Source organism: Artemia franciscana, chromosome 1 (genome assembly GCF_032884065.1).
Source record: "Artemia franciscana chromosome 1, ASM3288406v1, whole genome shotgun sequence".
NCBI classification, from domain to species: Eukaryota; Metazoa; Arthropoda; class Branchiopoda; order Anostraca; family Artemiidae; genus Artemia; species Artemia franciscana.
In genome coordinates this window covers 40,953,650-40,977,767 of record NC_088863.1, presented here as the reverse complement: position 1 = coordinate 40,977,767, position 24,118 = coordinate 40,953,650, and the positions used below count along the sequence as shown (strand labels likewise).

General features: G+C 36.4%; 1 protein-coding gene across 3 annotated transcripts in view; it reads left to right on the top strand.

Annotated features, from left to right (window-relative positions):
• Nucleotides 1–24,118, top strand: part of LOC136029680 (GPI transamidase component PIG-S-like) — a 76,427-nt gene that overhangs the window by 4,088 nt on the left and 48,221 nt on the right. The window contains exon 1 of one of the 3 annotated variants that reach the window (XM_065708191.1): nucleotides 6,021–6,045. The exons of the other annotated variants lie outside the window; for them this stretch is intronic. Within the exon in view, the coding sequence (XP_065564263.1) occupies nucleotides 6,036–6,045 (10 nt within the window). The 5' untranslated portion in view covers nucleotides 6,021–6,035. Of the gene's footprint in view, nucleotides 1–6,020; nucleotides 6,046–24,118 lie in introns of those variants that run through there. 3 annotated transcript variants of the gene reach the window in all.

Genomic DNA, 24,118 nt, shown 5'->3' with positions numbered 1-24,118 from the left:
GCTATGCTTTTGGAGATAACAAGACCCCCTAGCCCCTAGGGATAAATCTTTAAGTTATAAAATTTACCCATTGTTTACATATACAGTTTATTATTGGGGGTTATACAGACATTTCAGGGGGGGGGATTTGTGCTTTGGATGTGTTTCCTTGGTAATAATTGTGTGTGTTGAGGTAAATTTCCAGGGGAAATTTTTACACTGAGGGGAGTTGACAGAATTCCTGTACAAAATTTCATTTATTTGTCTTACTTTCTCTTTGCCTACTCAATTGTGTATGCAGAGATGTTTCAGGGGAAATTTCAGCATGTTTGGATTTCTGGGAAACAATTACCACTGAAGGGGAATATCCAGAGTAATTTGAACAATTAAAACTTAAAGTCTTCTTCAAATGAAAGCATGCTAAGGAGAATTTTTCAGACTAAATCACCTGCAAGAATTTTTATGTACAGGGTAGGGAATTTTCAGTGAAGATGGAATTGTCTAGAAGGAGTTTTCTTCTGGAAGGTTGTATTCTATGTGGGAAGAACTTTCCTCAGAGGAGTTTCCTGGGAGGGGAGGAATTTTTCATGGAGGGTGAGCCAAATTTGCTAGCATTATTTGAAAAACGATCAGAAATTAAATTCAGAAGACAAGCTTTTTCAACTTAAAGTAAGGAGCAACATTGAAACTCAAAATGAATAGAAATTGTTCTATATATGAATGGGTTACCACCCTCCTCAATACAATGCTCTTTATGCTAACATTTGACTGTCCAATGTTTATGGCACTTGGTATTTACCAAGACAAGCTAGGACTATGAAATTTGGCAGGCGTATCAGGGACCAGACCAGATTAAATTAGAAATAGTCGTTTTCCCCATTTGACCATCAGGGGGGGAGTGGGAGACAGTTAATTCGGAAAAATTGTTAAAAGTGATGTATTTTTAACTTATGAATGGGTGATCAGATCTTAGTGAAATTTGATATTTAGAAGGATATCATGTCTCATAGCTCTTATTTTAAATCACGGCCAGATCGAGTGACATTGGGGGAGTTGGAGGGGGAAATCTGAAATCTTGGAAAACACTTAGATTGGAGAGATCAGGATGAAACTTGGTGGGAAAAATAAGCACAAGCCCGAGATACGTGTTTGATATAACCGGAACTGATCTGCTCTCTTTGGAGGAGTCGGGGGGGGGGTAATTTGGAAAATTTAGAAAAAATAAGGTATTTTTAACTTACAAAGGAGTGATTGGATCTTAATGAAATTTTATATTTTGAAGGACTTTATGACTCGGACATCTTATTTTAAATCCTGACTGGATCCAGTGTCATTGGGGAAGTTGGGGGGAGGGGTCTGAAATCTTGGAAAATGCTTAGAGTGGAAAGATTGGGATGAAACTTGGTGGGAAAAATAAGCACAAGTCCTAGATACATGATTGACATAACCGGAACGGATCCGATCTCTTTGGGGGAGTTGGGGGGGGGGATAATTCGAAAAAAAAAAGAAAAAATGAGGTAGTTTTAACTTACAAATGAGTGATTGGATCTTAGTGAAATTTTTGAAATTTTATATTTGGAAAAACCTTGTAACTCAGACCTCTTATTTTAAATACCGACCAGATCCGGTGTCATTGGAGGAAGTTGGGGGGGGGACACCAGAAACCTTGGAAAACACTTAGAGTGAAGAGATCAGGATGAAACTTGGTGGGAAGAGTAAGCACAAGTCTTATATACGTGATTGACATACCCGAACTGGATCCGCTGTCTTTGGGGGAGTTGAGGAGGGGGACCTAATTTGGCAATTTGGAAAAATTAGAAAAAATGAGGTATTTTTAACTTACAAATGGGTGATTGGATCCTAATGATATTAGATAATAAAAGGACCTCATGTCTCAGAGCTCTTATTTTAAATCTTGACTAGATCTGGTGACATTGGGGGGAGTTGGACTAGGAAAGCGGAAATCTTGGAAAATGCTTAGAGTGGAGAGATTGTGATGATGGCCTACTTGGTGGAAAGAATAAGCACAAGTCCTAGGTTCGTGATTGACATAACTAGACCGGATTGGTTCTCATTGGGGGAGAGTTAATTCAGAAAAATTAAAAAAAAATGAGTTATTTTTAACTTACAAACAGGTGATCAGATTTTAATGAAATTTGATATTTAGAAGGACTTCGTGTCTCAGAGCTCTTATCTTTAAATCCCGACCAGATCTGGTGACATTGTGGAGAGTTGGAGGGGGAAACCGGAAATTTGTGGAAAACGCTTAGAGTGTAGAGACTGAGATGAAACTCAGTGGGAAGAATAAGCACATGTCCTAGATACACTATTGACATAATTGGACCAGATCAGCTCCTTTTGAGGGAGTTGGGGGGATTTGCTAGTTTGGAGACTTCTAGATAAGCTAGGACAACGAAAGTTGGCTGGCATATCATGGACCAGACTAGACTAAATTAGAAATAGTCTCTTCCCCAATTCGACCATCCCGGGGGGGGGCAAGTGAACAAAATAGTTGAGAAGAATTTTATTTGCCAATAAAACAAATGATTGTTCTTCTTAAGTATCCCTTGTGGTCTAGGGGTATGATTCTCGCCTAGGGTGCGAGAGGTTCCAGGTTTGAGTCCCAGACCACTCCAATTTTTACATGAAGAAGATCCAAAACTAGATATGTGATCAATATAGCGATTGCTAAAAGTTGGCAGGCATATCAGGGACCTGGCCAGATTAAATTAGAAATAGTCGCTTTCCCAATTTGACCATCTGAGGGGGGAGTGGAAGGATGGTTAATTAAGAAAGATTAGAAAAATGAGGTATTTTTAACTTACAAATGAGTGATCGGATCTTAGTGACATTTGATATTTAGAAGGACCTTGTGTCTCAGACTTCTTATTTCAAATCCCGACTGGATCTGGTGGCATTGGGAGGAGTTGGAGGGGGAAACCGCAAATCTTGGAAAACGCTTTAGAGTGGAGATATTGTAATGAAACTTGGTGGGAAGAAGCTCTTGGCTCTTCCAAGCTCATCACAAGTGCCATGTGAAGCTCATAGCTCTTGTTTTAAAAACAACATCTGAAACACAAAGGCCATTTAAGTAGAATAGGGAGCTTTTTTAAAAGTACTAAAAACTTGTGCGTAAAGAATAAGGTATTGGGGAGGGGGGCAACACCTTCATATACAGAACAGTTTCTGTTTGTTTTGAGTTTTGATGCTTAATTGTTTCTTAATTTCAGTTGAAAAAACTTGTTGTTGTTTTTTTTAAATTTACTTTACTCTAACCTTTCTGTTCTGATTTTTTTTTAATATGCTATTTTGCCGATTTTCTGTTATTTTTTTCTCTGCCTGTTTTTTTATATTTTCTAAAGTTAGTGACTGATCGTTAATACAACTTTACTGTGAGTGATTGGGCTTTAAAATTGATGCTGTAATTTAAAGTAGCATTACAGGAACTAAAGGAGAGAATAACTTCTGTATATTTCATTTTGTTCCATTACAAGTAGAGGAAAGTCGGTAGGATTGTTAAAGAAAACAATCTTTGCACAGCTATAATACAATTATAATGGCATAGGCAAAGTATCATGTCTGTTTCAAAATATATCCTGATATGATGATAACATCAGCATGTCAGCCAGTCCTAGTTGTAGGCCTAATAGCTTCACTTGTATCATGGCTGTCTAGCAACAAGAAATGTTCTGAAAAAAGCCCTGGAAGATTGTTTCAAGAAAAGGGAGGGAACCCTGAAATGAGATTTGTAAGTGAAACGATTATTATATGAGGAAATAATATAAAGAGAGCATCAAGTCAAATGTTTACCCTTTCCCTATATAAGTATTTTTCTTTTAATTATAAACAATACTACTTAGTGTCATTCTGAATCCATCTTTGTGCTTTGGGCCTATCAAAGTCATATCACAGTAATCTACACACTCAAGGTTTGTCATTTGCTATGTTGGAATTGGCTGATTTTTCAGTTATTTCTATTTTAAATGTTTATATAAACTTCCATACTTGTATGTGGCGAGTTAGTCTATGTAGAATGGATCCCTGTTTGTTGGGGTATATGCCAAGGCATACATCTCCGCATATTTTGAAAATGTATGTTGCTATTACTTTATATATGATTTGGTTAAAGTGTTACTTTGCTTTTTTGAATATTGATATTTGGAATATGTTAATGAAAATCAATGTTTTTTTTTGTCTTAAATGGCTGAAACTGCACATGATTCTTTCATGTGAGCATTTAAGGTTTCATTTGCAATGTTGCTCCATGATCACTTTTCTGTCTGGATTACTTATTTCAAGTGGCTGCATCTTTCACATTATATCTCCATTTTTTCCAGTATTACATTTATGTTTTGTAATCTTGTTGAGGAATCACAAAAAGGATCAAATTTGGTTTTCATGCATAGCTACCAATCAAGGCTAATGCAACTGATAGAACTGGTCTCTATGCAGAATTTTTGAACTTTTTCTGATAAAGTTGTGTTGTTCTGAGTTTGTTAAAGTGCCATTATATTAGATGCCTCAAGCTGCATTATTTTTGTTTGAGTTAGAACTTCATCTACCATCCTTGACCCCAAATTGTAAATTTGTTTCTAAATATAAAGCCTAGGAAATCACAAAGAACCACTGAGCAACTAGAGTCACGTAACCAGCTTGTTTTAAGGTTTGTTTGCTAATAATGTCTGTTTTTGTGCACAATACTTTTATGTGTTTAGTTTCCTTTCTGTTTTTTTTTTACTCTGCTTGTCTAAAGCACATATTTAGTGGGTCGTATAACTTATTGCTATCATTTTTACTTCTAATAATACATTTTATTTTTTAGAGCCTTGTTTATTTCCTGGGAAGGTGTTTTCAAGTGTCAGTGCTTACTTTATTGACATTTTCAAGGCTCATAAAAATTGTATTGAAGACAAACATACCCGCTTTAAACTCCTGAAAAAATCCATCTTTATTCATTTTGACTTGAGTCTTTTTATCAGCTGACTCGGTACTTTAAACATATATTCCAATGGTCTGAATAAAATTGTAAACTTATAGTATTCAATTGCTTGTAAGTAAAATTATAAATGATTCCAAATATATGTCTAAAAATTCAATTCAAATTCGAAAATTTAAAGATTCGAAGAGGATTTTCCAATCTAAAAATAATGTCTACGAACTTTTTTAAACGTTTTAAACCAATATATCGTAAAGATGTGACCCAAATACCGTCCTTTGGCTTCATATGTGCAGTTAATCCAATTCGTAAAAGTTTACTTGCATAACACAAATTTTGTCCATGGTCCTCAAGATTCAGTGCCATCTTAAGGGATGGGGCAGTTATGGATCTGAGGGGGTGCAGGAGGTGTTTGATGCCCCTCCCACATTTCAAGGGGAAAAATTGCTGTCATGAGGTATCTATGACCTGATTTTGAGATCAATGCTTGGGTGTTTGATTGAATTATTATATTTAAGAAGAGTGGGTGACACCTGGTCTGCTTTATGTCTCTAGGGAATTGTTCAGAATGTTTGATGCCAGCCAAGCTTACAAAGCATTCTTGTACAACTTGTCATCTCATTAATAAAAAAAGATATTGATAAGTATGTGTCAAATCGTGTATCTTTTTTAATAACCAGCTAAGCAATAACAAAGATGCAATTTGTTTGATTGAATTATTATATTTAAGAAGAGTGGGTGACACCTGGTCTGCTTTATGTCTCTAGGGAATTGTTCAGAATGTTTGATGCCAGCCAAGCTTACAAAGCATTCTTGTACAACTTGTCATCTCATTAATAAAAAAAGATATTGATAAGTATGTGTCAAATCGTGTATCTTTTTTAATAACCAGCTAAGCAATAACAAAGATGCAATTTGTTTGATTGAATTATTATATTTAAGAAGAGTGGGTGACACCTGGTCTGCTTTATGTCTCTAGGGAATTGTTCAGAATGTTTGATGCCAGCCAAGCTTACAAAGCATTCTTGTACAACTTGTCATCTCATTAATAAAAAAAGATATTGAGAAGTATGTGTCAAATCGTGTATCTTTTTTAATAACCAGCTAAGCAATAACAAAGATGCAATTAGGTTAGTAAATATTTCTAGAAGGGCTTTTAAAGTGCAAACTTTTTAGATAATGTTAAGGTTTTATGATATTGATTTAAAAGTAGATGAGAACTTTTTACAAGTTTTTTGGTTCAAAAGCAATGTAAGTGGATAGGGTAAATGAAGATAAAAATACAATGAGAGTTAAGGGTTTCTAGCGACTCGAGCTCTGTGACGAATAATGAGATTGTGCGGAGTTCGTCGGTAGTATCAAATGAATTCTGTAGCCTAGTTTAACTTAAACATCGAAAATATAAGAATTTTCTGTGAAAATCGGATCAGAAGCTTTATCAATAAAACTGAAAATTGGATGATCAACCACAATATGAATTGCTTCAGAAGTAGTGATCGTTTAAAACTTAAGAATTTTATCTAGTTTATTCTGTTATGGCTCAATGACCATCTTCTTGGGGAAAAAGGTTGGGTGTAATGATGATACTTTGGGATCAGATTGAACCTGAAACAAATAGAATACAACATTTTAGAGAATATAATGCAATTTAATGGGTTTTAGTACAGTCCAAACCACTCCTAAGAAGTGTTGCTAGTTGAGCTGTTTGCTTGTTTTACTTGTCACTGAGTCGAAAGGTTTCAGAAAGAAGGTTTTTTAATACACCTTTTTTAAGCTTAGATTATATGACAACAAAATACCTTAAGGTAGGTATTTGTCTTGCTAGTGATGAAAGTAATCTGAAACTGGATTCCTTTCTTAAAAACAACAAACTAAATTAAGTGGTTTCATCTCCCACAAACAAAGGGGGAACTTCACTTGATGTTATATGATAAATCTTTCCTAGGATTACCAGATCCTATAGGAGCTCCTATCTCCTAGCAGAAGCCACTATTCTATGCTGCATTTCTTCTATATCATTTTATGCTATATTTCTTCTTTTAATATCTTTCTTCTTAAAATTATATAGGTTATTGGAACTTTTTAATGACAAAGGTTTATTTGAGTTTGGTTCGTGGATCTCAGAAGATAGTTAGAAAGAAATTTACTCTTTGAATTTCTCGTAATGAAAAAGTATTGATCCTTTAAAATAAAACCCAAACTAAGTATTCAGAATGTGTTCCAGAGAAAGCTGTAAAACGTCGCAATTTGATAGAACATATATAACTGCCAAAATAAAGTGCATAATACGCCACAAATTTGAATTACAAAAAAATAAAGAGAAAAGCGAGCAAATAAACTGCATAATACGATTTGAAACAAGAACAAGTAAGGCTGCTGCCTCATAAAAGTTGAAAACTTTCTTCAAAGCAGCCATCAGCGTAGTATAAGGAAATAAAAAGATTATATGGAAGGGTGCTAGTAGTCTAAATTTTGGCCTTGATCAACATGATTAACACACTGCTGACCAGTCATAAGGAAACATTTAGCAGAAATTGTAAGTTCGCTCCCTCTTGTTTTTAATGAACAAACGTTAGATTTTCTGGAAGCAACATCGATAGACGCGCTGGCCGAAATCACAGAAAAGGAAGTTTTTATCCAAATAAAGAAATTGGAACAAACAAGAATAATCCCATTTTTATGTTACTATATATTTACTTACTGCTCCAACCGATAAGATTGTCCATCCTTTGACTAATATTTTGATACGATTTCTGATATTCGTCATTAACCCTCCAATTTGGAAAACTAGTTCAATTACTCCTATTCCAGATAAAAGAACTGGAGTTGGGTTTTAATGGAGTAAGAACAATATCTTTGATACTCACTTTTAGCAAAAATTCTAGCCAAAAATTTTAAAGTTAGAACTGAACCACTAATTGAAAACCGCCATGACTAGCAGAAATAAGTTCCTATGGTAATATAATTCAGTAATTAACTAACAAATTATAATCGTATATTTTAATTCTTAAGTCTAAGACGTGAGAAACTGCAAGAGGCACAATCTCACTGTTTATCAAAGAGCTGCAATCGCTAGAAACCCTGCAACTTTCATTATACTTATCTTCAGTTACACTATCCAGTTGTCCTGCTTTTGAACCAAAAACCTTGCCCACAGGCAAGTTTCTCTTCTACTTTAGCTTCAACATCATAAAACTTTTCAAATATTATACTTTGCTTAAATATTGAAGGCTCATTTATATAAAACGTATTTCATAGTATTGGCAAATGCATCAACTAAATTACGCTATTTCTTACAACATAAGAAAAAAAAGGAAAAATACAAACAACCATGATATTAAAGCATTGATCTCAAAATCAAGCCCCGGAAATCTTGTGACAATAGTTTTTTCGATGGCAAGGGTGAAGGGCATCAGACACCCCCTTAGATCTACAACTGCCCTACCCCTTCCAAATGGCACTGAACCTTGATGACCTTGGACAAAATTTGTGTTACACAAGTTAAAGTTTCAGAATCGGACTTACAGCACAAATAAAGCCAAAGGAAGGAGTTTTTGCCTCGTTCATGTATTAAATCTTAGTTTGAAACCTTTTAAATAGGAAAAAAAATTTTTTAGATTAGAAAATTCTCTTCAAATTCTTAAAATTTAAGAATTAGAATTGATCCTCTTCGTCATTTATTTGGAGTAAATTACAATTTTGCTTAGAACTAACAGAATTTTTAAGTTTAGAATTTTATTCAAACAACTGAAAAATGTTTTAAACTTCTGAGTCGGGTGCATGAAGAGACTCAAGCCAAAATAAATGAAGACGGGTTTCTTTTTTTAAGTTAAAACAGGTAGGCTATGATTGTCTTCAATGCAATTTTATGAGCTTTATAAATGTCAAAGAAGTAGGTACTGAAGCTTGAAAACACCTTCCCAGGTAAAGAACAAGGCTATAAAAAATAAAGATATACATTTATTATTCGGAGTGAATAATGATGACAATAATTTATTTTCAACCCACAATACATGTGCTTTGGATGAGCAGAGCAAAAAAAAAGAATACTAAACAAATAAAAGTATTATACACAAAAATATATATTTTGAGCATGCAAAAATTAAAATAAACTGGTGGTATGACTCTAGTTTATCAGTGGCTGTTTGCTAACAGTTTACCTTAATTCGCACTTCGGGGGGAAATAATTTCCACTTTTGGATCTGTTTGGCTCCGTTGTTGAAATGATGGCTAAAATGTTTTACACTTAATATAAACAAAAGAGTCGTGGCTGTGTTTAGGGCCCAGTGACACGCCTTCCAACTAAGAGGGTGCTAGAATAGATGCAATTTAAGCCCAGTTGGTAACAGAGACTATAAATAGCTATGATCAAGGGGATTATTCTTCTGTAGTTTAGAGTAGAGACTGCCACACAACGTCAATTTCTGATAGAGTATGCGAGTTGGTTGATTATGACAAAAGCATGAGCATCCTTGCCCAACTCTTTTATATATACATACATAATAATAACTTCATGAGATGCAGATGCTGGGCAGCTCCAGTTGTATCTTGAAGGGTTGGCTTCCCATTCTTTGTCGGTTTCTTTTGAAAATTTTGGCTGATGTTGAAGACACTTTTTCCTTACTTAAACCGTTCCAGTCATTGATGCACTTTGGCAAAAAAACTTTAGAAGGTTATCTTTAGTGACTCCCAGGTCTTTACCACTGGTGCAAATTGGGAGAAGAATGGGGTATGATGTATCATTATCATTCATAGTATATTGATGCAGAGGATTATTGTGAACAAAATGAGTGGTGACACATTTTGATGCATTAAAAGAGAGAAACCGCCTTTCTGCCCATGCCTTTATGTGATCAATGTCAGATTGTATTGATGATTTATCGGGTTAAAGAAATAGTTCTGAATCATCAGTGTAAAGGGCGCAGTGGTTGCTGACTTCGGGAATCATATCATTTATAGAAAGAAGAAACAATGGGGGTCCAAGAACTGTTCCCTGGCACCCATGACTCTACAGTGCGGCGAGTAGGAGCAATTGCCATCTGTTATGAAGAGCCATACAGTCTGAGATCTACCAGCCATGAAGTCCATTAGCCAATCTACTAGTTCTTGGTTGTTTCCTGATGCTGTTAAGTTAAAACGAAGTCTATTATTTGAGACCTTGTTAAACGCTTTGACTAGGTCTAAAAGAATCAAATCAACAGGAAGACCTTTGTCCAGTAACTGGGTAACCTGTTCATTAGTATCTAGAAGGTTAGTTTTTTATAAATTCTCATTGGAGAAAGCCGTGCTGCCGATCAGAGATAATTTCATTATTAACAGGATGTTCAAGAGACGAATCATTGACAATTCTCTCAAGGACTTTTGCAACAGCGGACGTGAGGCTGATAGGTTTTCTGCTTTGGATCTTTCTCCCCTTTAAAAGATGAATTTTAAAAACTTTTTTCCACAAGATAAGTTTTTCAAAGAACAGTAAAGAGCTCCATTAACCCAAGAATGAGCAAAAATAAAGTCAAATAATCTTCCAAGCGTAAACTACTACAAATCAATATCAGTAAATATATGAAACTCAAAACGAATAGAAATTGTAATAAATATCCGAGTCAAACTCAAAACGAGCAAAAATTAACAGGAGTAGGGCTGATAACCCCTATGCCCTTTCAAGATCAGAACACAATTTGAGCTTCATTAAAAAAAACAAACAAATGACCGTGGATTATCAGTTAAATTGACATATACTGACATTTCTTCGTTACGGTTTTGATAATTTTTCATTTATGAAAAATTGTTAGTTGAAGAGGCGAATCATTAACAATCCTCTCAAAGACTTTTGCAACAGCAGACGTTAGGCTGATAGGTTTTTTGCTTTGAATCTATCTCCCTTTTAAAAGATTAATTTTAAAAAAAAAGACTTTTTTCCACAAGACAAGTTTTTCAAACAAAAGTAAAGAGCTCTATTATCCTAAGAATGAGTAAAAATAAAGTCAAATATTTTTTGAAGTGTAAAACTAACACACATCAATATAAATAAATAAATGAAACTCAAAACGAACAGAAATTACAATAAATAGCCAAGTCATACTCAAAACGAGCAAAAATTAACATGATAAGGGCTGATAACATCTATGCCCTCTCAAGACCAAAGCACAATTTGTGCTTTACTGAAAAACACAAACAAACAAATGACCGTGGATTTTCAGTTAAATGGACATATGCTCACATTTCTTCGCTAAGGTTTTGATAATTTTTCCTCTATGAAAGTAAGAAAGATAAAAACATTCCAAACATGTTTTGCTTTCAGTAAAGCGCGAATTGTACCCTCAAAAGTTTCAACTTAATATCCCCAGTCGTTCTCGATATATTGCTGAGGTGTCTTATTGGCAACCATTTAATACAATGCCTTTTAATTGATTTTTAAGCAACATTTAGTTTTAAAGTATGATGGGCCAATTGCCTAATAACAGAGGGGTTCACATGCCTAATATCCCTAAAGACATAGTTGCTAGAACGTTCTACTATGCTGAACAAAATGGCTGTCTCAAAATTTTGACTGAATGTGTTTGGAAAATCAATGGGCTTGAGAGAAGGGCTGCTCGTCCTCCAATCTCTTGTTACTTTTAAAAAGTACACCAGACACCCGCGCTGTATTGGAGTGCAAGGGGGAGGACTTCCACCTTCATATACCTGGTAAAAATATGTTAAACAAGTAAAAACAAAGTGAAAACATTTTAAATGTGTCTTGTTTTTGGTAAAGTGCAAATTATGTTCTGGTCTTGAGAAGGTATGGGGGTGGTCAGCCCTACTCACGTTAATTTTGACATAGTTGCTAGAACGTTCCACTATGCTGAACAAAATGGCTGTCTCAAAATTTTGACTGAATGTGTTCGGAAAATGAATGGGCTTGAGAGAAGGGCTGCTTGTCCTCCAATCTCTTGTTACTTTTAAAAAGGACACCAGACACTCACACTGTAATTGGAGTGCAAGGGGGAGGACTTCCACCTTCATATATCTGGTAAAAACATGTTAAACAAGTACAAACAAAGCGACAACATTTTAAATGTATTTTGTTTTTGGTAAAGTGCAAATTATGTTCTGGTCTTGAGAAGGCATGGGGGTTGTAAGCCCTACTTATGTTAATTTTTTCTCATTTTGAGTTTGACTCGGTTATTTATTTTATGATTTAAATAAACAAAATACGGTTAAAATGTTTTAACATTTTGACAATGAATAAATTAAAATTATTAAAACTTTAAGGAATATATATCAATATTTGTATAATAAACTGACAATCCACTGCCATTTTTTTCAGTAAAAGTGCAAACTATATTCTGGTCTTGAGAAGGTATGGGAACTGTCAAAGACATAATTTCCAGACCTTTCGACTAAACTGAATAAAATATCTGTCTCAAAATTTTGATTAGATGTATTTTGGGGATTGATGGGTGTGGTGGTGTTTGTTACCCTTTAATCACTTTTGACTAATAAAAAAGGCACTAGCCCTTTCAATTTCCAATTAAATGAGCCTTTTTTGAAGTTTCTGCGACAACAAATGGCCATCTCAAAATTTCTATCAGATGCATTACGGGAAAATACGATGTTTGGGGGGTGCGGGTTATCCACCCTTTCTATGTATACCTTTTGCTCTCAGGGCACAATTTACAATCATTGCCCGGAGGCCTGTGGAGTTTGTTATCCTCAAAGATATAATTTCCAGACTTTCGAATTACGTTGAACAAAATGGCTATCTCAAAAATTTTGTTGAATGCGTTTGGGAAAATGGTGGGCACGGAAGGGGGGCTAGTTGCCCTCCAATAACTTTTGACTATGAAAAAGTTCATTGGCTCTTTTAATCCCAAATCGAATGAGCTGTTTTCGAGGTTTCGTCGACAACAATGCCCATCTCGAAATTTCTATCAGATGCATTTCGGGAAAATACGGAAGTGTGTGTGTGTGTGGGTGGGGTATCTACTCTCTGATCACTTTGAATTCTAAAAAAGGGCACTAGAAATTCTGATTACCAATACAGTGAACCCCCTCCGAAGTTTATACGATCACCCTTTCTATATATACCTTATATGCCCCTAGGGCAGAACTTACAACCCTAGCCCTGAGGGCTCAGGTGGGGGGTTGTCATCCTCAAAGACATAATTTCCGGATCTCTCAATCACTTTGAACAAAATGTTTATCTAAAAGTTTGGATTAGATTGGTTTGGGGAAATGTTGGGCGTAGGAGCAGGGTTAGGTGCCCTCCAATTACTTTTGACTATAGAAAAGGGCACTAGCACTTTCAATTTCCAATCGAATGAGCTCTTTTCGAACTTTCTAAGACAACAAATGGTCATTGAAAAGTAAACCTTAAGGAAGAAATGTCAGTATATGTCAATTAAATTGACAATCCGGAGTCATTTGTTTGTTTGTTTTTTCCAGTAAAGAGCAAATTGTGTTCTGTTCTTGAGAAGGCATAGGGGCTATCAGCCTTACTCATGTTAATTTTTGCTCGTTTTGAGTTTGACTCGGCTATTTATTTTAATTGTGTTGCGAGAGCAACACTTTGGTTTTGTCCTTTTTTTTCTGTGCCGCCGATCTCAGATTGTTCCTGGAAAGGAACTTCCTCAGCTTGTTCCTTGTTCCTGGAAACTTGTTCCTGGTTTTTACGGAAAGTGTGGACCTCAGGCCGGATTGATGAATATGACATACATTTTGGAAAGCTCTGCAGAACTCTTGCCTGGGGCCAAAATGGATGGTTTTTGCTTGTCCACGAGCAGAGCCTATGGTGTGCGAAGTGAAGTGGAGTTATATACCCTATGTCAGAGAGGAGTATCTGAAGTTGTGCAGCCAAGCTTTCGTTTCATCAAAGCATGTTTCTGCTTTTGAGTGGAAAGCTCCGTTCTAGCAGCCGAGCAGGCAGGCACCACTTTCAAATTGAAGATGGACTAAAATCTATAAGTGTTAAATATATGCGGCAATTACCCAGCCCCACAGCCAATATATCTTCTTTGAGTGATAAATAGAAAAATTTACAGAAACAAAAAAGCGGCAATTTCCCATGGGTGCGAAAGTGCTGCCGTGATTATGGCTGGGTTTATCATTGGTTTTTTCGGACTTGGGATTGATGTAGAGAAATTTTATCAGATGTACTTCTTAAACTTCAAAAGTTCTGTCATTGCTAAAGAAATTGGAGCTTATCCTTTGTTCCTTTCTAAATGGTGACTTAGAAAGTTGGCCTACGGCAAAAAAGATCAACTTTTGAACTAAGACAGATAGAATTTTTTTTCGACGGCAATCGATAGCTCTTAATGAGCTGATCAAAGTATATGTCTCCAATTTTTGGTACAAAATTCCTTCATGAGATATGCTAGTTTGAAAGTTTCAAGGGGTTGACAACTTCAGTAGTAGGGTACACGCTGAAACCAAAAATAACCTGATACCAATTGTGAGACATGTAGGGGACTTGTAAGGAAAGATCGGCTGTTACCTCATAATCATCTTCGGTAGTGAAGAGTTTGCAAATTTTGCTATTTGGTGTACCTATTATTTGTTTCCAGTGTATTTGATGGTAAGACCGAGTTGGTTCCAGTGGTAAGACATGTAGGGGACTTGTAAGTAATAATTGTCTGTTAGGCTACCATCATATTTAGTGGAGAGGGATATGTAACTTTTGCTAGTTGGTGTAGCCTACCCATACTCACTGTAACCTAGAACTAAATGTTTACGCAACGGGTACAAACGATAACGTAAAACAGCGAGGCTGTTTCGTAATAATTAATAGAGTGTCATCTATGGTATTTTGATCCTGAAAAGTTACGGACAGCTTTATAATACCAACTGGATTATTTAAGATATTGTTTAAGTCTTGATCCGTCACGATGTCTACGATTGAAAAGGATAAAGTTCGACTGGCTGCAAAGTCTTTTTAGTCCCTTCTTTCGATATTCTTTTGTTATTGTTGTTTTTTCAACGCTGAGGAATAGCCTTCGATCATGTGATTACTGATTGATAGCGAAGAAACAAAACCAAAGTGTTGCTCTCGCAACACTTTAGCCGGTGATGCCGGACAAAGGTTGCCGCAACACTTCACGTTGCACGGGCAACGTTGGTCTAGCTTCTGTTTATTTTGAGTTTCATTTATTTATTGATAGTGATTTGTGATAGTTTTACGCTGGGAAGAATTTTTGGCTTTATTTCTGTTAATTTTTGGCTGGAGCTCTTTATATTTCTTTTAGGAACTTGTCTTGTGGAAAAAGTTTTTTAAATTAATCATAAAAAAATCGAAGTTGGTTACAAATAGTTGCCAATCAAGGTTAATACAACTGATATAACTGGTCTCTAAACAAACTCTTTCCCACTTTTCCTGAGTGGGTGTGGGAAGGGGGCTAGGTGCCCTCCAGTCACTTTCGACTATTAAAAAGGGCACTAGCCTTTTCAATTTCTAATCGAATGAGCCCTTGCCTAAACAAAAAAAAATAATACATTGTGCCCACATCGCTCTTAACATAGGCTGCGCTATTGCGCTGCCTATGATAGGCGTGATATAGGCTAGTTTCCATTAAGAGTGGACTTGCGAATGATCAAGGAAATGTTGTTAAGTATAGATAGTGCAGGGTCAATTTCACGAGCTGCTTCTTTTTGAAGAGGGAGATGAATGTTGTCAGGACCTGCGGTTCTGTTGACGTCTAGGCTTTTGAGTCGTTTTTCGACCATAGAAGTACTAACTTCAATATGGCTTATTTGCTTCTGGATGCTGTGCTTTAAGCGGGGAATGGGAACATTATCAGGTTTATTTTTGAAAACTGATGCAAAATGCTCATTTAGAAGATTAGCTATACTTTGGGCGCCAGTGACTTTGATCACTGGTGCTCTTCATTTATCATGAAGTGCTACAAGCTTACTTTTAGTTTCTGAGGCTTCACAATTAGTGACAAATTTTAAATTTGGGGTAAACGACGGAAGATAAAACTAGAACTCAAGCAAAAATAGTTCAGCTGGAGGCACCTAATATTATGGCACTTTTATAAACTGTATAAACCAACTGGAAACATTTTGTCTTGAAACCAGTTATATCAGTTGTATTAGCCTTGATTGGCAACTATTTATGAATAACCAACTTTGATCTTTTTTATGATTAATTTAAAAAAACTTTTTCCACAAGACACGTTTTTCAAAGAAATGTAAAGAGCTCCACTCCGCTAAAAATTATCAGAAATAAAGTCAAATAATCATCCCAGCGTAAAACTATCACAAATCACTATCAATAAATAAATGCAACTAGAAAGGAACAGAAATCAAACAGTTCGTGGTAACGAACTGTAGTAAGGAGTGACCCTGCTCAATAGTAACCAAAACTCTAAAAAACGGAATTTTGATACCAATAGTTAGATCAAAAGAATTGCATTTTAATGCTGATTTTAAATATATAAGTTTCATCAAGTTTAGTCTTACCCATCAAAAGTTACGAGCCTGAGAAAATCTGCCCTATTTTAGAAAATATGGTTAAACACCCCCTAAAAGTTCTTACTGTTTTAAAAAAGTAGAGTTGAGAGAAAGAGTCAAACTTTAGTGCAAAGAGCAAGGTGTTGAAGAGGGAGCACCCCCTTTCATATACGGGATAATTTCTGTTCGTTTTAAGTTTTAATGTCGCTCCTTACTTTCAGTTAAAAAATACTTGTTTTTTTTTATTTAATTAAAATAAATAGCGGAGTCAAACTCAAAACGAGCAAAAATTAACATGAGTAAGGCTGATAGTCCTATGCCTTCTCAAGACCACGACACAATTTGCGCTTTACTGGAAAAAACAAACAAACGACCGTAGATTGTCAGTTCAATTGACATATACTGACATTTCTTCCTTAAGGTTTTGATAGTTTTTCATTTAAGAAAATAAGATAGGTGAAAAGATTTCAAACGTATTTTGTTTTCAGTAAAGCGCAAACTGTGTTCTGCTCTTGAGAATGTATAGGGGTTGTCAGCCCTGCGCGTGTTAATTCTTGCTCGTTTTGAGTTTGACTACTATTTATTTTAATTTCTGTTCATAGTCTTTTTCATGGAAAAAATAATATTGTTACATCTTTTCAGTCTACATCAATAACAATCCATAGTATGGGTTTCAACAATTTCATTAATTTTTAATCCTGACACAAACAGTAGGCTATATTTTATTTTTATTTTATAGCTTCTGAAAATGACCTGAAAAATAAAACTTAACATCATTCCCAAAATATTCTGTCTATGCTCTTTGGCAACCTGGATGCACTTACACTCTTTTTATTTACTTAAATTGTGAGAGCAGAAGTAGTAATAATAATATACCCAAAAGTTTCAACTTAATACCCTCGGCCGTTCTCCATATATTGCTGAAGTGTCTTATTGGCGACCATAAACACAATGTATTTTGATTTATTTTAAAGCAGCATATAGTTTTAAAGCATAATGGACCAATTGCATGATTGTGGAGGGTTGACATGCATTATATCCCTAAAGACATAGTTGGTGGACCGTTCTACTATACTGAACAAAATTACTGTCTCAAAATTTTGACTGGATGCGTTTTGAAAATGAATGGGCTTGAGAGAAGGGCTGCTTGCCATCCAATCTCTTTTTAGTCTTAAATAGGGCACCAGAAACTCTTGCTTCTAGTCTTGAAAAGGTATGGAGGTTTTCGGCCCTACTCGTGTTATTTTTTCCTTCTTTAGAGTTTGACTCGGTTATTTATTGTATCAATTAGATAAACAAAAGACGTTTAAAATATTTAACTTTTTAAACTTTTATTTATTAAAAATTATTAAAACTTTAAGAAATATATATCAGTATATGTAGGCTATGCTAAACTGGCAATCAAATTTTTCAATAAAGTGCAAATTATATTCTGGTCTTGAGAAGGTATGGGGGTTGTCAAAGTCAGAGATATACCTTATATATATATACCTTATATGCCCCCAGAGTATAACCTTGCCCTCAGGGCTGTGGGGGGGTCATCCTCAAAGACATAATTTCCGGTCCTTTCAATTTCGTTGAACAAAATGGCTATCTCAAAATTTTGATTGGATGTTTTTGGGGAAATGGTGGGTGTGAGAAGTGGGCTTTTTGCCCTCCAATCACTTTTGACTCTGGAAAAAGACATTGGTCCTTCAATTTCCAATCGAATGAGCTGTTTTCGAAATTTCTATAACAACAAATGGCCATCTCAAAATTTCTATCAGATGCATTGGTGGGGGTATCCACCCTCATTACTCTGAATCTTAAAAAGGGCACTAGAATTTCTGATTACGAATCCAATGAGCCCCCTCTGAAGTTTATACGATCACCCTTTCTATACATAGCTTATATGCCACCAGGAAATAACTTACAACTCTTACCCTGAGAGTATTATGGGGGGTTGTCATCCACAAAGACATAATTTCCAGACTTTTCAATTACGTTCAACAAAATGGCTACCTCAAATTTTTCATTGGAGGTGTTTGGCCAAATGATGGGCGTGGGAGGGAGTTTATTTGCGCTCCAATCACTTTCGACTATTCAGAAGGGCACTGGATCTTTCAATTTCCACGACAAGAAATGACCATATCCAAATTTCTATCAGGTACATTTCGGAAAAATACGAAATGTGGAGGGGGTATCCACCCTCTGCTCACTCTGAATCTTAAGAAGGCACTAGAACTTTTGATTAATAATCCAACAAGCTGGGGGAAGGGTGTAGGAAGTGGTCTAGTTGCCCTCCAATTACTTTCGACTATTGAAATGGGCACTGGTCCTTTCAATTTCCAATTGAATGAGCTGTAATCGAAGTTTCTATGACAACCTATGGCCATCTCAAAATGTCTAAGATGCATTTCTCGAAAATTAAAGGTGTGGGTGAAGGTATCCACCCTCATTACTCTGAATCTTACGAATCCAATGCGCCACCTCCGAAGTTTATACGAAGTTTATCACTCTTTATTTATATTTTATATGCCCCCGGGGCTTTACTTGCGACCCTTGACATGAGGGTTCAGGGGGGGGGGTCATTCTTAAAAACACAATTTCTGGACCTTTCAATTATGTTGAAAAAAAATGGCTGTCTTATAATTTTAATTGGATGTGTTTGAGGAAATGATGGGCGTGGGAGGGGGGTTAGTTACCTTTTAATCACCTTTGACTATTAAAAAGGACACTAGCCCTTTTAATTTTCCATTGATTGAGCTTTTTGAAGTTTTTACGACTACAAATGACATCTCAAAATTTCTATCAGATGAATTTCGGGAAAATACGAGGTGTGTGAGGGGGGTATACACCCTCCGATCGCTCTAAATATAAAAAATTAGCCATCTCCAAAGTTTATACGATCACCCTTTCTAAATAAATCTTAAATACCCCCAGGGCATAGATCTACCCTTGTCCTGAGGGCTATGGGGAGTTTTCACTTAGACTTCTGTTTTGCAATTCAATGAAACCTCTCCGAAGTCTATACGATCACTCTTTCCAAATAAACCTTAAATACCCCCAAGGCATAGCTTACAACCCTTGTCCTGAGGGATGTGGGGGTTGTTATCCCCAAAGACGTAATTTCTGGATCTTTCAATTACGTTGGACGAAATGGTTATATCAACATTTTGATTCGATGTGTTTGGGGAAATGGTGGGCGTGGGAAGGGGGTTAGTTGTTCTTCCATCAATTTTGACTATTAAAAAAGGCACTAGCTCTTTCAGTTTCCAATTGAATGAGCCCTTTTTGATGTTTCTACGACAAATCTTTCGATACAAAGTGTCCTGGTCTAAACAAAAAAAAAAATAGAAACAAACTAATAAGTAATACATTGTGCGCACATCGCTCTTTACTTAGGCAGCGCTATTCCGCTGCCTGTGAAACCTTATTTTCTCCCAGGGTATAACTTACAACCCTCGTCCTATGGGCTTTAGGACGGTTGTCATCCTCAAATACATAGTTTCTAGACCTTTCAACTACGTTGAAAAAAATGGCTGTCTCAAAACTTTGATTAGATATGTTTGGAGAAATGGAGGGCTTGGGAGGGGGATTAGTTGTCCTTCCATCGCTTTCGAATAATAAAATTTGCACTAGCTCTTGCAATTTCCAATCGAATGAGTCTTTTTTTAGAAGTTTCTGCAACAACAAATGGCCATTTCAAAATCAGTTTTGTTTCAGGAAAACTACGGGGTGTGGGGGGGACCCAACACTCGATCACTTCTAATCTTATATTAGGTACCAGAACTTCTGGTATCCAATCCAATGAGCCCTATCCGAAGTTTCTATCATCACCCTTTCTAAACAAACTTTATATGCCCCCAGGGCATAACTTAAAACCCTTACTCTGAGGGCCTTGGAGGGTTTTCATCCTCAAAGATATAATTTCCAGACCTTTTAACTACGCTGAACAAAATGGCTATCTTAAAATTTTGATTGGATGTGTTTGGGGAAATAGTGGGCGTAAGAGGGGGGTAGTTCCCCTCTAATCACTTTCCACCTTTGAAAGGGGCACTTTTAGAAGTTTCTACGACAACAAATGGCCATCTAAAAAATTTTATAAGATAAATTTCAGGAAAATACGAGGTTTGGAGGGGGGAATCCACCCTTTGATCACTCTGAATCTTATAGAGGGCAGTAGAACTTTTGGCTACCACTCCAATAAGCTCCTCCGAAGTTCATACAACCACCCCTTATATATAAACCTTAAATGCCCCCAGGGCATAACTTATAATGCTTGCCCTGAGTGCTGTGGGGGGAGGGGTTGTCATCCTCAAAGAGATCATTTCTAGATCTTTCAACTATGTTGAATAAAATGGATATCTCAAAATTTTGATTGAATGTGTTTGAGAAATAGTGGGCGTGTGCCCTCTAATCACTTTCAACTATTAAAAAGGGGATTAGCCCTTTCAATCGAATGAGCCCTTGTCAAAGTTTCTATGACAACTCCTTCGATACATAGTGTTATTTTTTCTGAGATGAAGATCAATAGTCTAAATGGATAGCTTACCTGGACAGTGGTTTTTTGAGGGACACAGCAATATTCTCAGCACCTTCCAGAAAACAAAGAAGTCTAACTAATAATAGCCTACTAAATATCGGAATCTTGCACTTTGTTGTCTGTGAATACACTTAGCACAAAAAGATGACCAGGAAGTTATGACACTGATTACATGAATGCAAGGGCTGCTGGGCAGACAACTATTGTGTCACTTGGAAACCCAGTTTAAATCCCTTATTTGAACCCCTAATTCCCTATGGCAGCATTTTTTTCGTGAAGTTTCACAGAGGGTAACATCTTCATTATAGAAATATGTGATAAAGATTACCCCATCAGCGCAGCACTAATCATTCAAAAAGTGAAACACGACTCTGTGTCTTGACTAATGACTGAATGAAAATAAGAATAACAATTTACCGTTTTGTTTTGAAAATAAATTCAACACCATTTTCAATCCTCGTACCCCTGAACAGTTAATTGTAAAAAAAAAGTTTGAACTACTTGGAATAAACTAAAAATGGGAGGCGCTCACCTTAAAGTTTGTAAAGAGAGGCTACGCTAGCTAACAAATTTCAAAATTACCTCTAATGATAAAATTTTGTGTCTCGTGTCCCATCTTTTAACAGTTTACTTCAACTTTATTTGACCATATATAGAGCATGCTGTTCTGATGCTGCATTTCGGTTTAATGGAGGAACAATCGAACCGTTTGGAAAACTAAATCAGAAACGATCCCTTGCTATTATTTTTTATGGCTCTGGAAATTCCATGTTCTGAACTGTTAGTTAAGTTTGTGTTAGTCTCTCTAGAGCAAAGAAAGCTGAACCTGATTATGAATTTTTCGAAAAAAAAAATGTCTTGATGCCCATAAACGTCATGAGATCCTTCCTTTAGCTTTTATCCCTAAACGATCCCAAATGGTCATTGCAGGACCAGTCCCAAAGCCGACAGAAGTAAACGCAAAACATGTGGTATGAAAGAATGTTTGTGAGACTATTTTAGACTGTTCTTTTTTATAGAATAATATGATTTGATTGGATTGGTTTCATTACAACCCATGGATTTCGTGGTCAGAGAGCACTGGAATCGATTATTAAAGGGGAAATATGGTTGATTTTATTCAAACTCTCGAGGTAGACTATCTATATTGTGTTGGCATAGGCACTGATGAATGCGCTAAGATGGTTTCAGTATATTTTGGGGCTGTAAAAAGAGCTGGAAAGGTAGCAGAGAATACCATGTTGGCAATGTTTCAATCACTCTCTAAATATCTCCGTCTCAAAAGCTCCTTCTGTCCACATTGTTGTAAGCTCCATTGGGGAATGAAGTAAATTGTGGCTTTTTTTTTTCTTTAAAGCGGAATAATGTATTAACCAGAGTAATGAAAGCACAGCTAAACGGTGTGTGTAAAATGGGCTGAAACAAAAAACCACGATTCCTTGATGCTGTTCGTGGCAGAGTTCCCTAAAATTGCGGAAGCTTTTGAAACTATCAGCGGCCGGACAAAATGTACAACTGCAGTAAATGCAAAATCCTGATTAACTACTGTGACATCTTCCGATGAGAGATGCTCTCTTGGTGACATATCTGGACTAATTCTGCAGCTCTGTTGGCTATTTTAAAGAAGAACTTGGAGCTTCTGTCTTGAGCATGCCATTTTAAGGACTTTCTTAGCCAGATGCAAGTCAAACGTCAGGAAAGTGAAAGCTAGCTAAAAAAAAAAAAGACTTATGAGGTAACTAAAAAAGCAACTGAGCTGTATTTAGAAATAGGAGTCCAAAGGATAGTGTAAGAGCAAACAATCTGGATTAATGTTCCATTCAGTTCAGGTGAAGAGTATTATAGACATTTCTTATTTCCCTGTTGGACATGATCATTTCGAACTTAGAAATCCGTTTTCCGCGGGAACACAGGATACTTTTAAGCTCAGTATGGCCAGTAAATTGTATGGGAACGAGCAGACGTCAGTAATTCATTTTCTCCTCAATTATCGGATTGTGAATTTGCTCCGACTGAGAAGTGACAATCTTGGTGGCTATGTTTGCAAGAAACCAATGCAGGCACTGCTAGGATACTTGAACACTAGGGGGGAAATAAAGGTAAAGAATTCGGCTTTAGACTTTACAGTCCCTACCGGCGGTGCTGATCTCCGTTTCTCGGCCCTTCAGCCAGGAAGTGCAATGGGGGGGGCGAGCAACCATCCGGTGCTTTCGCACAAGGGGGAAAATAGCAGAAACAGAACGGCAATGATGGTATTCTCACAAACATTTCAGCCCTCTTTAAGATCTTCTTAACCCTACCTTTCAGTTTGAAATCTTCTGAATGGAGTTACTCTACTTTGATAACATTAAAATCATGGCTAAGAAATAATATGAAATAAGAATGACTCACTAAACTTCCCTTAGTTATGTTTGCCTTGGTACTGTCAGAAGTTTTTTTTATTTTTATTCCTATATTCACAGCCCAAGTACATAAAGGTACGTGATATGCTGATGTTCATTTATCTCGTTCCAAAACCTCGAGCTCTTAAAGTCCGCTAAACCTTCTTTTGAAGGAATTAACAGAGGGATTTACTGGAATTTATCCCCAGTAAGATCGTTCCAGACCGAAGTGCAACGCTGGATGAAGCTGTTCCTCGAGTAGTAGGTTCTGCGTGTGTCCTCCTCCAGATGTTTGGGCCGTGCTGTGTGCCTTAGTGTCTGCCTTGATGGCTGGAAAAAGGGGGGCGCAGTGCGACATAGCTTGTCTGAAGGAAGCGAATTCATGTTCTTGTAGAAAACAGCCATCGACACTACATCAAACCTTTCGCTTAGAGGCTGGAGCGAGTCATGTATAGAGGCGCAGCCCACCCTATTTGCACTATTCTGGATCTACTAGTGGAAATGGGTGTCAAAAAATCGTTTTAAAAGATGAGATTAATTGCGAAAAATGACTATCGAAAGCCCGGATTGGCCGAATTTGCAATAAAGATAGCAAAACAAATATAGCAAGGCTGGTTAAAAATAGTTAGGATGTTAAAAAGGTCAAAACAATTAAAAATTTTAAAGTTTGTAACGCAATCGAACCAAATAAGAAAAGTTAGTCTTATGAGCAAACAATAAAGACGCAATTTAGTAAGACAAGTGCCATAAATTGTAATGTTTGTAGGATATACGTTACACACTGAGGGGTAACAAAGCGGGAGGAGATTCACTTGTGTAACATACCAGCTATGGAGGAGAAAAGGTTTCTCGATATCGATCTGTGGAAAA